Raw genomic sequence first — 17,502 nt, forward strand, 5'->3', positions numbered from 1 at the left:
AAATACAGGTTGATTAGGAAATTTTCCTAATCCGCAACTTACCAAACAATCGAGAATTAGGATTATTGATGGAATACTCGATTAGGCAAGGATTTGAGTTCAATCGTTAATCGTAAGATTACGAATTAAAAAGTGGATTCAAATATTTAGGAAATCTTTTCAAAAATTGATTGATATATCCACTTTCTTGATTGATATAGATTGGCATATTTACTTTCTTTATTTTGCTTGATTGTCATATTTTTTAAAATATATCCGTCGCATGATGTAGCTGCAAAACCAATGGAATTCCAACCATCCAGTAATTAGCGACTCTTTCAGTTAGTGTTACCTCTAGTAACAACATCCGCAAGTACTGACCATCGCCAAAACCGAAACAAGGAATGAGATTGTCTTCATCGAAACTTGAGAGCGTCCTCCCAATTATAGATATTGCCTGTTCATACGGATTAGGGGTATGCCCAAGGTGATGTAGGCTCTTGCGGTTGAATGATCGCGCACCTGTCCATTCATTGCTTTTTGTGAAATCGATACCCACAATAAGATTGGAAGACTCGAGGCCAGCTTGAGCAAGAGCATTTGTGACCTGCAGTTCCACATTTATTCAGTGAATTAAGCTTGAACCTAGTGCTTTATATTTTTGGAATAGCTCAGACTACAAATGCAAAGTATTTCCGCATTTATTCAATGAATTAAGCCTGAAACTAGTGTTCTTTAATTTTCAAAATGTAAATAAGCTTGAAAGGTAGAACATAGAGTTGAGATACCTGTTCCAGCGAGCTGTAATCATCACCGATTTTGGAGTATTTTGACTGTACCACGCCTTTTCTTTCATGATCATGGTAATTCTCAGAAAATGAAGAGCGATCGGATGAGCTTCGAAATGATCGGGAGTCATAACTGCGCGAATCATAGTAGTAGCCGCTGTTACTTCTCGATTCTTTATTCCCCATATTCACGTCCCGCCTTTCTCAGTTGCCAATAGCCTCGTTTTCAACGAAGATTACAAGCCTCACACCACTAATCTGCTACCAGAAAGTGCTCTGTAACCAACAATACCATCATAATTGTAAGCATGTCAAGTACACAGAATTAAGTAAATAGAACATTGTCGCAACATGTAATACTATGAACTCATTGGCTTGATAAAAAACCACAGACAACACATATGAACTCATTGGCTTGATAAAAAACCAGACAAAACATATGCAGATCACTATCAAACAAGGCATTTCATTGTACAGTTTCCTAACCACACCACTTTCAAAAATTACGGTGGATTGTGGATGACTTGAAGGGTACTCTACATAAGCTGCGAAATCGCTTTCATCCACTTCTACCAGTAGCACAGTGACTCAAGCAACATGTGAAAAACAGAGGAAACAAATGCTAAATGCAACCAAATTCTGTCACTCTTTTCCCTGAAAATGCGATCCTTTCACAGAAACACGCAGAGGATTCATGATCCAGCTAATTCAGCAACAGATACAATCTACTAGAGACAAACTAAAACCAGAGATCATATCATAACTCTCTGGACATCATAGACAGGTGAAAACGAAAAGCAAAGAAAGAAAAGGCTATCACAATCACAAAGTCTCAGAACAAATGCGCTGCAGGAAAGAAGCGGTTTTCATCCAGACTATATAGGGATGTAGGAGCGTTTGAACTCTCGATAAAATATAAAGTCAACGCCATCATCAACAAAGAAAATTAAGGCAAAAGCGAAGGGGTTGAAGCTTCAAAACTGATGCGGAGCGCCACTTGAGCTGATCAGTTCTTCACGGAAATTACGGTCGACAACAACGCCCCACCTAAAAGCTGTGCTCATACTATTATTAAAAACCCATTTCTTGAGAAAAACTGGTGAAGGCACCCAATAAAAGTCAGAGACTTGACTCTTGAAAAGCTCTGTACTTCACAAACAGCTTCCCTGTAAACTTCCCAGGAAACAACGAGATTGAGCAAAAAAACTGCTAACCCTCTTGGCAGACAATCATTAGATGTTCTACTAGTTAACCAAAGAGCGACGGGAAGCAGGCAAAAAGAGAAATTTCGAAAACTAAATTCAATCCATAAATCAGAACATGGTGAGCCTTGATTGCATAAAACGATGAGGGGGAATGAAAATCGAAAAATCCAACCTCAGTTCTCCAAGCATGCAGAGATCACCTCCCTCCCGCAGGTTGTTCCTCAGAGCTGCTGTTTCAAAATGAGGAGGACGAATTAAAAGCAGAGCCTTCTCTCTCACTAGACAAGGCCAATGGAGTTCATTAGCGGTTTAATTTTTTTTCTACTTTGTTTAAGATTGTACACTACAAGTTTGCTTTGCTTCCTTCTGCAACTCTCTCACCCTTAATTATACGCAACAATCTTGACGTTAATCATATAAGAACATGATTTTTTTTTTCAATCTAACAAAATCCCTTCTCAGTCGCCAAAAAATAAGCGGAAAAACAAGACCAGTTTCGTATCTTTCGATTCGCTTATGATATCTCGCCACGTGGAAAATGTCATTCTTTGGGTGCGTAATAGTGGACTTTTCCTTCATTTTTAGTCTGGTCGTCGCTGTGACGGTGGAGGCAGGACGTCACCGTACTCATCATTTATTATCTTTGACAAACATGCTGCAAGAGAAATAACAAGGGAAGAAGAAAATTCTAGTCAAGAGGTTGCCGGAGTCTGTGACACTATGCCTGATTCCAAGATGCAACCGGGCAAGAAAGACAGGTCACGAGATCAATAATTTGGACAACATTCTTCTAGAATTAATCGCTTATATCGCTTACGAAAATACGTGCAAAAAAGAAATATTTTCATTGTTCATGAAAATATTTAGATAGAAATTGTTGGCAGTAATTAACAAATTTTTATTGGCTAATTAGGTCAAACGATGCAAGTAAATATTTTGAGGAAATATTTTCTAGATTATTTATTTTTTGTGAAATAAATGGAATTTTAAAGTTACAAAAGATAGGATTGCTAAGAACAATGAAAGGTGCATTCTGTATGCCAAAGAAAAGCCAAAAACTACTGAATAGCCGGATAGTATATTTCCGCACCACGTACACACTATGCTGAGGGTCGTTCACGCTCTAGTGATATGCATAGAAAATGACTTTACCTATACTAACATCGGTTGATGACATAACATTCACAAGCAAAAACTGGAAGCAGCAGAGTTGTGCATTGTGCATGGCCATACGTAATTTTCATGCCAATCTATATGGTGTAGTCATTGGAAAATTTGAAAATTTACCATCGTTGGTGGATTTCGGATTTCGATTAATTTGCACATGACGATCATTACGATACGCGAATGGTCGACATGCTAGAGCATGTCATGTAGATTGCTGCCAAGAATTGTGGCCATTGTTGCTGTCTGAGAGAGTTACATAAATTCGCTGCAAGGTTTTCAGTTTTAAATTGATGTTTGAACTTGAAAGATGTTATTGCAGATGTAGATCATCTCTTCCATTACACGTATATCAAGTATCGTCAAGCAAATCTCTTCTTAGCTTGCGGATTGTAGGGAGATGCTGTGTTTTTCTTTTGTGGAATCAAGAGCAAATTGAGCAGAAAAGAGCATGTAAACATAAAAGGCCAAAGCTATTAAGGCGGCGATTTTCGTGGATCTGATGATGGAGCTGGTGTGTCAACAGACTAGTTTCATATTATCCTCATTAACAACACCCAAAAGAAGATTGACCCTTTAGTATTTTCCTTTCGGAAAACGATGCTAATAATCCATAAATTTTGGCGCAGCGTGATTTTGAACTTTTGATATGTTCAATACAATCTTTTAACTATTTCTAAATATTCAATCTAGTCCATCAACTTTCAATTTGTTCAATTTAGTTCATCAACTTTTCATAACAAACTCAAATCAACCCTCCACTACTATTCACAAGTTTTACACTTTATTGTTCATATGTGTGAATATATTTTCATCTCAACCTATTTCATAGATGAAAACAATTATGTATTCTTTTTACTACTTTATTACCCCCTTTTTTTTTTTTTATCTTTATTAATATTGCGATAGTTCCATTTAAGCATATTTTAGCGTATGAACGTAAAAGAAAAAGTAAAACCTTATTGAGCGTTATATTGAGCTAATATTCCTGCTATTTACAGGATCTAGTTGTTTTTATATGTGCTAGGGTATCTCATCTTTGATTGGAAGATACCATATGATATAGCCACGAACGAGGGGAGACAAAACACGACTATCACCGAGGAGTAACAAAAAGACCTTAAGAAAATTCCTGCGGCCGGGTTGTATTGCGGGTAATCGATCGCAAGGGAAAAAAATGTAGGCAAGGCTGAGAAATGATATAGAGAAGTGAACCATCAAAGTGTCGGGAATTAGTGAAAGAGCGGTGACCCAGTTGTGCCGATGGAGGCGTAAAAAGTGGTGCTGTTGAGGACGGTGAACCCGAATAGCTCCCAACTATTCAGGATCATGTTTCCGGCTTAATGAGGCCTCCCAATGGCAATGCTGCCGGAATTATTGGCGGTAACTATAGTTGAATTTGCCGGGAGATTTGCGGAGGAGTCCCGCCAATATTCTCTCGGAGGACCGAGGGTGGCTTGGTAAGTGGCAGTCGTGATTAAGTGACCCCTTTCCAAGTCCTTCTTTAAGATTTAGTTAACTACTTCGGGTTCTTATTTGAGATAATATACATTTTGGGTTCTCTTTTGAGAAAGCAATTCCTCTTTGGCTCCTTGTTTGAAATTTATCTTAAAATAGATGAAGTACAACAATGTAGAGGCATCCCTAGCATTACAAAAGGAGCTAATAATTCGAAAAGATGGAGATAGGAAGCCTTCATATAGTAGCCAATACAACAGGAAGGTACGAATTTTTGATAGAGGAAACTCAATCTCTTACATTTTTACGCATTTTAGCATCATGGCTATTTAAAGAATCAATTGATAGATCGATCTTGAAGTTTGGTGGGGATCTTTTCTTAAAGCAAGCAATTGATTGATTTTAGAGATATGGTTCCAAATTCCAAGAGGATTTTAAAACATATGCTTTATCAAATAACCCGACATTCTTAAATCAAAAACTGGAGGCTGAGTTTTTTTTCCAATGATGTGAGAACGATGTGGGGGCACCTCAAGTTTGGATTTACATCTTTCATTTTGATGAAGATAGGATTTTGAATCTCGATATTTTTTATTTTATAAAATTTAGGGCATTCATTTGGTATAGAACATTTGAATTTTCTGTTTCTATTGTTTTAACATTTTAAATGCGTTAAGATATCTTGTCTTTGATTGGGTGATATAATAAGATCCAGTAGTTCTTTTACGTTTATCTAGGATTGCAACTGTGCTTAGTTGTTGTGTTTTGTCAGATCACTCAGTTTGCGTCTTTTGCAGAAATACAAGAAATCGAGAGATTCCACTCTTCGCGATTTGGTGCGTACGCACTTCTGGCGTCCGTCTTTGCGAGTTACCGCTCAGTGCTTTTCGTTTTCACAAGCTGGATTAGGAAAAAGGCTATTCGGAAAGCATCGAATTCAAGCATGATTACGGGCATTCGGTGACCAAGGAATTAATACAGCAGTCCATTACATGCAACTAAAAATAAACTAGCGTGACAAGAATTATGAAAATAAGTAATGCTTGCCAAGTATGTTGAATCTTTCGGTCGTCGAAAGTTGCGACGCCTCCCCTTGTGGCATCGATTCGACGCCGAACTCTTGTGTACGCTACCCTCCAGAGCACGGGGACACCAAACACGGCGATCAAACAGAACACAGCAAGTACAAGTAGGTAAATTGCTACCACCTCACGGTCTTGCGGAGTTTGGACAATAAGAGAAACAGAGTAAGCAAGGCAGAGCAGGGGTATAGGGATGTGAAACAGAGGGTTGGCCTCTACAGTAAAAGTGGTAGCCCAGATTGTGGCGATGGAGGCGAAAAAGGCCAGGCTATTGAGCATTGCGTACTCATAGAGTCCCGAACGTCTCCGGATACTATCTCTGGCTCCATGTGTTTTTCCGGTAGCCACGCTGCTGGAATTGGCGGTAACAACGGTGGAATTTGCTGTGGGATTTGAAGAGGAATCCTGCAAGTATCCTCCTGGAGGAGTGAGAGCAGCTTGGTAAGTGGCAGCCGCGATTAAGGAAGACACTAAGAGGATTATGTTGCGAGCGGATTCATCTGGGATTCTGAAAAAATTTGCGCACTTCTCAAAGGAAGTTAGTTCCTTGCTAAAAAACTGTGATAGAGAGAGGGTAGGAGTAATTGCCCGACGTCCTAGACGGCGTGACCTATTCGCTAGATCTTGGTCGCCGCTAGGATTCTCTTGGAAGATGTCCAGAGCCGTCTTACCCCGGAAGTTCTTCGCTTTTACAGCCGTGTACCCAATCAACAGCTTCATGATCTGGAAAAAAAATTGCGGAGGAAAAGAAATTAAAGTACACGGTTCCCGTCAATTTCAATCACTGCTTTGTCACAAGCTTTACTATCGTACACAAAATGAGCTCATGGCCATATGTCTATTGGAGTTCGATGATGCTAGTGTAGTGATGCAACGGCCGCTGTACAATGGGAATAAGTTTATTTAACCTTACTTATTAAATACAATCATTCCGCCCAATGTAATGAAATCCCGAGTCTATTTTAAAAAGTGAGATTTAGTCCTTTTACTAGAAATGGTCGAGGTGATACCTAGTAAGTGATCATGCGAGTAGTAAATAACATTGGCCAATCCACTGAAGTGATGGCCGAAATGACCAAAAGTTTTTATAAAAATTTTAGGACTTAATCACTTCAACTAAAATGTTTAGGATTTAATTACATTTTGTACCTTAGGTCTTTTGCTATGAAGAGAAAGACTACCTAAGACAGGTGTGTGTGTGTGTATATATATATATATATATCCTCTATGCATGGTGTTCAACTGATTCGGGAGCAATTCTCCCTTCCACAACGTGATTATTTTATGGTTTTTGTCGGATTGTCCTTTGTTAGCATCCGTTTGACTAGCTTATATCTCGTACGATATGTTCGGATGGACTGATATCGAAAGAAGGAAAGAGATTTTGCTAATCAAAAGGAAAAATGAAAGAAACGAAAAGAATCATTAAGTTATTGTTGTGTTCTGTAGAAGTGATGGTGATGTAAAGAGTCGAAAGCTGAGTTTGTAGGAGTTCCGAGGGAAACAATTTTGATCATAACTTTTTTTCTCAACTTAGAACAGGGTGGATCTCTCTATAACATTCCTTTTCTTTCCTTCCTTTTTCTCTGTATCCTCCAACCAAAACATTGTTCCTAGATAAGATTATGCTTGAATTGAAGGATCCCAAAACAAAAGCGCGAATAACCATGAAACCGATGAAGTATACCTCGGGCTGCTTTTCTGATGCAGCAATATGTAAGACGGTGTCACCATGTTGGTCTTTTCAGTCCAAGATTCGCGTCAGATGGACTCGCTTAAGCCATCCAAACAAAACCTTGAATGCTTCGCTATTGCCCGTCCCGACGGCGACATGAACCGCAGTCTCGCATTGGTTCGTCAAATCTTCAATGGACAATTTGCAAGCAGATAGGAATTCAGCCAGGAGTTCTAGGAGCTCCACGTTGTCCCACCCATTGTCTCCTCTTTCCCCGGCTACAAAATGCAAAGGGGTGATCCCGCCTCTTCCTCGGACTCGAACCAATTCAGGGTCGAGGGTCATCGGTGCCCTCACGGTGCGATAATGCTTCTTTTGCAAAGCCAAGTGCATGGGGCTGTAACCCCCTCGATTCAGCTTCCGAGCGAACTGCGGCTTCAAGGTGGCTATCTCCATGGCCACTTTAGTTTTCCCTTGCTCCGCAGCAACGTGTAGTGGAGTATTTGGGAAGGGGCCCTGGGATCCATGATCTAAGATGTTTTCGTCCTGCTCAATTGAGCTGTAGAGCTCATTAACACTATCAGCTGCTATTGCTTCTTGAAGGCTCATTGTTTTGAGGAGGGAAATGTAGAGGGGCTTTGGCTCGTTGATGATGGATGGAAGCAGGAGTGGCGGACATGCGAAGTCATAAGTAGGGCCATAGTCGACGCAGTCATTGTTCATGATTCAATCGGTCGGGGAATTTTTCTCTTTAGAGAACTTACATGCGAAGTTTCGTAACTAATTGTGGTCTGAATTTTCCCTCTTTTTTTTTTTAAAAATTAATTGTTGGGTGCCATTTCTCAGCCACTACTTGCATGTTGTGGGGAGTACTGAGTAGCAGCGGAGGGTGTCCCCACCCACCCGGCTCCCAAAGATGGTATCTGCTCAAAACTGTCGGAACCAAAACAATAATTGTGACTTTGGAAATTTAAAAGAAGGAAACAAAAACAAATCGGAGAGAGAAATTCTTCATTGGAATGCAAAATACTCGTACTACGTACTACAACTCGAAGCTCACTTGGAGTTCTATGGCTTGATTACAGTGCTGAACAATCGCCCATACCTTCTTACAATCATAAAGCAACAAAAAATCCACACGATTATTGCTCTTGAACCATCCGTAGCCTTCACACAATAAAAGTCCAAAAAAGGCCAAAACACTGTCCAAGCCATCAGAAAACATGCGTATCTTCCCATGAAAAATTCAATGGCTTTTGGGGACCTTTTTGTTCATGCATTAGTTCATTCAGCACCCTATGAAGCCATATCGCCTAATAAGCCGCTGAAGCTAACGTCATGTATTTTGCTTCGGCTGTCGAGAGTGCAACAACTTGCTGTTTTTTTTTTAGGACCAAGAAATCACTCCCGATCCGAGGAAAAAAGCATATCAAAAAGTACTCTTCCGATTCTCGGTACCAATCACTGTTTGTGTACCCCGATAAACTGAAATCTTCAGTACAAGAATGTAGAATTTCGTGGTTACAAGTTCCATCGACATACCGTAAAATTCTTTTACTGCATGCAAATGTGATTGATAGGGTTTTCCCATAAACCTGCTAATAATTCTCACTCCATAGGCAATATCGGCCCAAGTAGAAGCCAAATATATGAAACTCCCAATAGTGCTTTTGAAATAAATGGGATTTATCAGTTCACCTGTGCCTTCATTCGTAGCATCAACCGTTCTACTACGGGAGTATGAATTGGTTTGAGTGATTCCATTTTCAATTACTTCAAAATATCATTCCCATATTTTTGATGTGAAATAAATATGCCATCATATGCTTGCTTCACTTCAAGGCCAAGAAAATAGGACTCCCAAATTCGAGCGGAAAATCAAACCAGATACAAACCAGCAAAGTCTGAGAAGTGCAGAACGAGCTTAATACATGAAGTCCGATGGAGAACAGTGAGACTGACCTTATGATTGTGTTTGTGAGCTTTGGCTGCTCAATCTGAGTGGCGACCATGTTCACTGCTTGCCAAAGAAAAGCACAACAAAACGGCAATTCCAAAACGCAAAATACATCAGCAAAAGTCAGTTCAGATATTTCACTTAGGATTTGTCAGTTGTCTTTTTAAGGAGAAACATGTGAGTTGCTGATCAGGAGGAACCGGGCGGCCTGCTAGCTTTGATTGCCAGCCCAATAGGAGGTGATCAAGCACAAAAGCAGAGGGTAGTCGTAACGTCGTGTTGTAAGCTCTTACGAGTTACGATCAGTACTGAAACAGAGTACACAAGACCCGAAATACAAGCATTTGGCAAAAATCAAATCAGCAATGATGCAATATCTTCTCACGTGTGTGTAAGCTCTTATGATGAGTATAGTCTCAAATTAGGATCAAATTGAGGTTAAATTGAAGCTCGAGGGTCACAGCCATCAAATTCCAATGGAGTTCCTGCAAATTTCAGTCAATGGTAACGTTTACAGTCAGGTATCCAACAGATCTTGATCATGTATGACACTTTAAACTATGAAACAAGCGAATTCAAGACATACGCCGCTCTGACAGCCATGATCCCAACAAATTCCTAACAAGTACAGCATTATTAACAAGAATTTCGTCTTTCGACTCAGCATACAAAAGTATATGCAGACATATCAAAGTGGCATCATATTTGCATGAAGTTTTTGTCACACAGAGATCCTCAAATCACGACGAGAAAAGTCAGGCTTATTTTCAGCAACTTTTGGGCCCATCAATGTGGAGCATTATGTCCGAATTAATATTTATAGTGAACCGACCATAGCACGTTCCTGTGTCACCGGATAACCCCAGTGAACTATCATCTTCGGCCACTACCGTTAACCCTCACTTCCACCACCACTAACCACTAAAGGTTTCACAAATATGAATCAAACAGTACCAATATGCATAGGAAGATAGCGTAAAACTGGAATTCGGCTAGTGAAATTTACCGGAAAATCATCATGTGCGTCAGTGATTTGAAACCATATTTTTCACCGGGAACCTCTGCTAATCACCATTGAGTCACATAGAATGCATAAGATAGCAGAAAGGGGCGGTCAGTAAAGTACTCAGAGACAATAAAATCAGACCATCAATAAGCGAAGGAAAATCTCGGTTGACAGGAAATGGACTAGCAGACACCGCAACTAGTTAGTTTTTTTGAACAAAACCATCTGAGACATAACGGATTGCTTTGCAAACCATCCATAACACAAGCTAACAATCACGAATCTGACTTATGCATTTCGTCGAACAAGTGGTGAGCATCTAGGAAAATGACTCTATAATGCAACATGTTAATCCAGAGGCTTCTAGAAAAGGTTTAATTCCTATCAGTGAAAAATAGTTTTCAATCCCGATCACTTTTTCAAGCGAATATCGAAATCGACTTCAAATTCAACCTTAAGTTGCGAAATAAGCAATGCAGAATGTTTTGGGCCCTCACGCTCATACATCTTACTACAAAAAAAATCATCAAAAAAACTTTTTACAGGTAAATTCACTCAAGACCTCTCTCAACTTCTTCGACAACCAGCAGAAACAAACTTCAATCCCGGGAACATGCTTCGATGACATACCCAGTTAAACAACATTACACATGACGGGAGTTTTAAACGTCTGTACCGAACAACAACCAATCCAGATGCCAAGCATGATAACACTCCTCAGATTTGCACACGAGTTTCACTCAGGCATTTCGACGAACACATGACAAGCAACTCAGTTTAGTGATCGAGAAATTTAAAACCAGACATCCACAATATCATCAAACCAGGCCCAAATCAATAAAAAAAAAAATGGGGAGTTGGCCAAATTGGGCTGCGCAATCTGGGCCGGCCTTTTTATTAAGAAATTTGAACGACTCTTTCTTTCTTTCTTTCTTTATTATTATTTTTTTTAGTTTTCAGCTAGTGTTTCTTTCTTCTTCTTCTTTTAGCTATTTTCTAATTTTTATTAAGAATAAGATCTCTTTCTTTGCTTTTTTTTTTTGTCGGAAAGAATTCATTCATATATTAGAATAAAACTCAATGAGTTCTTGAGATACATAAAAAATTTTCAAGTCTAGCAAATCCCAAATAGACTATCTCCCCTGTTCTCCTTAGGGTTTCTCTCCTTTTCCCTAGCAGAAGCCACCGCTGAAGTGCCAACACTAAGGGAGAGAGAGGACCTTCTCTCCCTCCTCACCCCTCTCCCTTTTCTCCCTTTTGTCTTTCTTTTCTTTTCTGATATGTTCTGGGAGTTTATGTGCGCGAATAAATTTATGCAGGTGATCTTGAATGTACGTGGAGACTAGTTTGGCCATTCGTCCAGTGAGCAGTTACCGAGGAGGATGCTCATGATGTGGCTCTACAATGCTTCCGAGATTAGTCCGCTCTCTCCCTTCGATTTAGATTTAGGTCAAATTTGAGGGTTTTACTCTCTCAAACTAGATTTATATATATATATATATATATATATATATATATATATATATATATATATTTGGTAGTTCCTTACACGTATTTGATCCGTGTTCTTTCAACATTTATTGGTGATTCTGCATGGCGATGGTAATTAGGACATTGATCTTAGACACGCACCGCAAGTCATTGCAAATAGAGAGGGAAATCTCGGCTATGCTAATCACTGAATCTAGTGGTGATTGGCCGCCGAATATTTACGATGTTAGATCTGTATTGAGGGATGAGAGTGTGTCCTTAACTATATATCGTGCTTTGTTATTAAGAATAAGACTTTGAATTGTTGACAAAAATTCAGATGTTAGCGTGCCTGAGTCCAAATTGGAACAGTAATTTTCTTACGTGTGGATATTATTGGGGGAAAAAGTCCAATATAGCCACCGAACTTTTGTTTTGGGTTAGCCAAGCCCTTATACTTTTGATTTTTTGAGTAGACGTCGCATGCTTTAGGAATTTGTTCTCAATCGAGCCTTTTCTCCTTTTCATTTTCTCCATAAACGTCATGTACTCTAGAAATCTCTCTCGATTGAGTCCAGATTGACTGGCCTACGAATTAATCCAACTACGTCACAGGGATGGCATCATCTTAAATCAAGCAAATCAAATGATCGTGGTCTGCGACACCCAGCAGTAATTCTACCTGTGCATGGAGGAAGATCGTGAAGGCTAGTTGTTAAGTAACATAATTGTAATGCCAGTCCACATATCTTCAGGTTGACTAATGATGTCCTTTTAGAAGCTTGTTCTCAACAAGCTTATATACGATTGATCTTCGCATCTCTGCTAAAGTTGCATAGATTATAACTAATTCGCATATGAAAAAAGCTAAAACCAAAGTTCTTTATTTGCAGTCTGATTCTTAATTAGTAGTGCACATTTTAAACTCCCCACTCAAAACGAATATAAAAACCCCAATGTAATCCCCACATAAAAAGTAGGTTAAGTTTTACTTTTCAACCCTTTCATCGCTTTTCTAGTTAGGTCCCCTTGTTTTCAATTTATCTAATCAAATTTAGAGGTGAGCAACGGAGCCCATTTAACTCGAAAATCGACCCGAACAAGTCTTACCTGTCTCATTCCAAGCAAGTTCACATTGGGACAAGTTTGGTGCCCGCTCATTGATCAAGTTGAGGCGCGCTTAGCATCTAACTAGCAATTAACTTTTCGTGATATAGAATATATCTAAGAGAAGAAATGGCATTACTTCATCATAAGTCGGTAAGTTTATAAATAAATTGAAGCATATCGCTTCAAGGTAGGATGTAATCGAAATTATTAAGATGAGAAAGAGAATCAATACAAAAAAGAATTTTTAATGAAGAAATTTTTTAAAAAAAAGAAATTTTATATATACGAATTTATAGATAAGCATGTTAGATTGCGATGAATAAAATAAAAGTAGACTAAATCTAACGATACACTGTAGCTTCAATAAAATATGACACTAACCCTTAAAGTGCATAGTACAATAGAAATAACTAGATGGAAGGAACACAACTGGTACCTTTGAACTCAAAAGGATTTGAGAAGGACAACTACATAGTACAATAGAAATAAATAGATGGAAGAGAAAAGCGGAGGGAGTGAAATGGAAGAGATCTTTAACAATATGGAAATAGGAAAAGAGAAAAAGAAGATTTTTCACTCCCTCTACTTTTCACAGTCATAATATTTTAGAGAAGGACGTTGTTAGTGTAACAGTTTTTGGGTGACTGTGAGAATAACGCTATATTGCAGTAATAAGAAGAGTCTTAGCTTTTACAAACCTGGGGACTAGAAACATAGGTATCATATTGCACACACGAGAAGAACACTTGCAAACTATTTTCCATGCTTCAGTTTTGGGAAATGGCCGATGCGTCTCCCTGTGGCATCGATTCCGCATAGGAGCCGGTTGTGCTTTGACCACGCCTTCCACTGGGCCGCCAACAAGACCAGCAGCAAGCTAAAAACACATGCCGTTATGACGATTCCCACGACCGCATCCGATCTCGTGAATTCGATCATAAGGGTAGCAAAGTAGGCAAAACCAACATAAACCGCTAACGAGTAAACCAGGGAAGCGTGGGGTAGTAGGGGAAAAGCCATCATACAGATTGTGCCAATGGAGGCAAAGAAAACAAAACTGTTGAGGGTCGTGAACGCGTACAGATATGCGCCGCTCAAGATAATGCTTCCAGCTCGATGTGGTTTTCCAGCGGGGATGCCGCTGGAATTGGCCGGGAGATTTGAAGAGTCATCCTGCCAGTATCCTCCTGGAGGAGTGAGCATGGCTTGGTATGTGGCAGTCGTAATTAAGGCAGCCACTATAAGGACTATGTCGCGAACGGATTCATCTCTGAAGCCGAGTTCAAATACGATCCGCTCGTACGGTGTTAGTCGACTTCTTAAAAACTCTGATAAACAGATGTTTTTACTGAGAGTAGGATCTTGTAACTTCTTCGCCAGATCTTGATCGCTGGTAGGATTCGCTCGGAAGATATCTAGAGCCGTCTCACCCTGGAAGTTCTTCACATTTACTTTGACATGCCCAATCAACAGGTTGATGATCTGGAAGAAATGCAGAGGGAACAAAATGAAGTATCCATCCCTTCAATCCCAATCGTTTTTACTGTCGTGCACAAAGTGAGCTCATGCCATGTGAGTTTGGGCATACTAGTGATGCATGGACCGATGTACCATGGAAAAAGTTTACTAAAACCTTATTTGTCAAATCCAATCATTTCAACCCATGTAATGACATCCCAAATGTATTCAAAAGGTGATATATAGTCATCTTACCTGAAATTATATGAATGATAGCTAGGCGTGTGAGTTGTAGCATTTTGACAAATTCGCAAAACTACTGAACGGAATGACTATGATTTCTCATAGAAGTTTAGGACCCGATCAAGTCAACCGAAAGGTTTAGGATTCAATTACATGTTGTACGTGAGTTCTTTTGCTATGAAAAGGAGGACTATCCTAGACAGGTATATTTATATCCTTTATGCATAAGATTCAATCTAATCAGGGATCAAATTCTCCCGTTAACAAAGAGATCATTAGTGATCACAATTGATTTATAATAGGATGTGTTAGATTTCTTACTTGTGGAGGCTTCAATATGGTCCGATTATCACAATAATCACCAATAATATATCATGTCATTTGATAAATCATTTTTGTTGATGATTTTCTTGTGTTTCCATTGGACCACTCCTAGCATGTAAATTATGGATATTACTACAGTTTACAACACCATGCCGTACAACGTCAAGCGTCAAGTGTCAATCGTCAAGCGTCAATCGTCAAGCGTCAAATGTCAACGTAAAGTGATAATATTAAATAATATAAAGTTACCCAAAACTTAGTTCAAATCTCCTCTCTATCAATGTTTCTCAATCCATGTACTTTCAATCCCCGGTATTTCATTATCATAACATTTGTTCGAGGAGTATATTACGTCAAATCGAAGGATCAAATAATAAAAGCAAACACATCCATGAAATTGAAGAACCATACCTCGGGCTGCCTTTTTAAAATAGCAATATGTAAGACAGTGTTACCATCTTGGTCTTTCCAGTCTAAGATTTCTGTTAGATTGACTCGCTTAAGCCATCCAAACAAAACCTTGAATCCTTCGAGGTTGTGGTTCTTGAGGGCAACGTGAACCGCAATCTCGCATTGGTTCGTCAAGTCTTCGATGGACGACTTAGCCCATAGGAATTCGGCCAGGAGTTCTAGGAGCTCGACATTCTCATTTGCGTTGTCTCCTTTTTCCCCGGCAACGAAATGAAAAGGGGTGATCCCGCCTCGTCCTCGGACTCGGACCAACTCGGGGTTGAGGGTCATCAGTGCCCTCACAGTGCCATAATGCTTCTTTTGCAAAGCCAAGTGCATGGGGCTGTAACCCCCTCGATTCAGCTTTCGAGCGAACGGCGGCTTCAAGGTGGCTATCTCCATGGCCACTTTAGTTTTCCCCTGCTCTGCGGCAACGTGTAGTGGAGTATTGGGGAAGGGGCCCTGGGATCCATGATCTAAGATGTTTTCGTCCCTCTCAATTAAGCTGTAGAGCTCATTGACACTATCGGCTGCTATTGCTTCTTGAAGGCTCATTGTTTGAGGAGGGAAATGTAGGAGAAGAGGGGCCTTGGCTCGTTGATGATAGATGGAAGCCGGAGTGGCGGACATGAGAAGTCATAAATAGGGCCATAGTCAACGCAGTCATTGTTCATCATTCAATCGGTCGGTGGATTTTTCTCTTTAGAGAACTTACATGCGAAGTTCCGAAATTAATTGTGGTCTGAATTTTCCCTCTTTTTTTTTTTTTAAATTAATTGTTGGGTGCCATTTCTCAGCCACTACTTGCGAGTTGTGGGGAGTACTGAGTAGCAGCGGAGGGTGTCCCACCCACGCGGCTCGCAAAGATGGTATCTGCTCAAAACAATAATTGTGACTTTGGAAATTTAAAACAAGGAGACAAATACAAATCGGAGAGAGAAATTCTTCATCGGAATGCAAAATACTCGTACTACGTACTACAACTCGAAGCTCACTTGGAGTTCTATGGCTTGATTACAGTGCTGAACAATCGCCCATATCTTCTTACATTCATAAAGCAACAAAAAAATCCACACAATTATTGCTCTTGAACCATCCGTAGCCTTCACACAATAAAAGTTAAAAAAAGGCCAAAACACTATTCAAGCCATCAGAAAACATGCGTATCTTCCCATGAAAAATTCAATGGCTCTTGGGGACCTTTTTGTTCATGCATTAGTTCATTCAGTATCCCGTTGACACCTAAATTTTGATTAATCTTTTTCAGTCATTTCTGCATAAAAAATTAGAACTGATTTTAGTTCTAAATAAAAATAACAAAATCATCTTTCATATTTATTTTTAGCAACCATTGCATTACATTTTGCATTTGATTGGATCGGTAGTTGATGGACTTATTTCGAGATTTTGGGCTTAATTGAATCAATTGCATTATTTGGATTGAGCCCACAAAAGCATCAAATTTGGACAAAGTCCATAACTATCAATAGGGAGCCGAAAATTGTAAATAAAAGTGCCAAGTAGGAAAATTGATTTATTAAAAGAAAACTTGGGCAATAATTTGGTAATTTGTAATCCTAAATCTGTCTCTATAAATAAGCATGTCTAGGGTTCACAAAATGGAGGCCACACAATTGTCATACACGGCTAGAGAGAATTCTGACGGCCACAATACAGGTTCACGGCCATAGAAAAAGACAGGAGGTGGAGAAAGCGTGAAAAAGGTGAGAGAGACGGAGAAGACTGAGGCTTTCTTTTTGACCACCGCCTCACCAATAGGGTCAAGAACTTTGAACAACCATGCACGAAGATCCAGGCGTCTAGGTAATTTCCAACGAAGGTTTCTTGGCAAGTCCCCGCAAAAAGTCTAGCAATCTCAATGAAAGTACTTACATGGTGCTTACAAAAGAGAAGAGAAAAGTTTCTTTCTTTTCTTTGCAGGTAAAACCAAAATCCTAAGCGGCGGTCAAGATAGCTTCTGATGGAAGTTTGATTTGAATTGAGGAATGTTCAACGAAGACTTGGAGAAGATTCCACCTTGGGGATGTCAAGGTGTTCTGTAACCAACAAAACCATCATAATTGTAAGCATGTCAAGTACACAGAATTAAGTAAATAGAACATTGTTGCAACA

At 39.5% G+C, this 17,502-nt stretch overlaps 2 protein-coding genes and 1 pseudogene across 2 annotated transcripts; all 3 read right to left on the reverse strand.

Moving 5' to 3' along the window:
* Window positions 1–244: 244 nt before the first annotated feature.
* LOC125316505 (E3 ubiquitin-protein ligase RGLG2-like) lies at window positions 245–995 on the reverse strand. The gene is made up of 2 exons (XM_048284863.1): window positions 768–995; window positions 245–586 (listed from the first exon to the last, which is right to left on the reverse strand). The coding sequence occupies exons 1-2, from the start codon at window positions 951–953 to the stop codon at window positions 245–247; spliced, it is 528 nt and encodes a 175-aa protein (XP_048140820.1). The 5' UTR covers window positions 954–995.
* Window positions 996–5,592: 4,597 nt separating this feature from the next.
* On the reverse strand, window positions 5,593–7,960 carry LOC125316506 (annotated as a pseudogene).
* Window positions 7,961–13,597: 5,637 nt separating this feature from the next.
* LOC125316514 (ankyrin repeat-containing protein BDA1-like) lies at window positions 13,598–15,924 on the reverse strand. Its single transcript, XM_048284920.1, has 2 exons — window positions 15,331–15,924; window positions 13,598–14,376 (listed from the first exon to the last, which is right to left on the reverse strand). Exons 1-2 carry the CDS (start codon window positions 15,922–15,924, stop codon window positions 13,648–13,650), a joined length of 1,323 nt encoding a protein of 440 aa, XP_048140877.1. The 3' UTR covers window positions 13,598–13,647.
* Window positions 15,925–17,502: the final 1,578 nt, after the last annotated feature.

The sequence above is a fragment of the Rhodamnia argentea genome, chromosome 9 (genome assembly GCF_020921035.1).
Source record: "Rhodamnia argentea isolate NSW1041297 chromosome 9, ASM2092103v1, whole genome shotgun sequence".
Taxonomy (NCBI): Eukaryota; Viridiplantae; Streptophyta; class Magnoliopsida; order Myrtales; family Myrtaceae; genus Rhodamnia; species Rhodamnia argentea.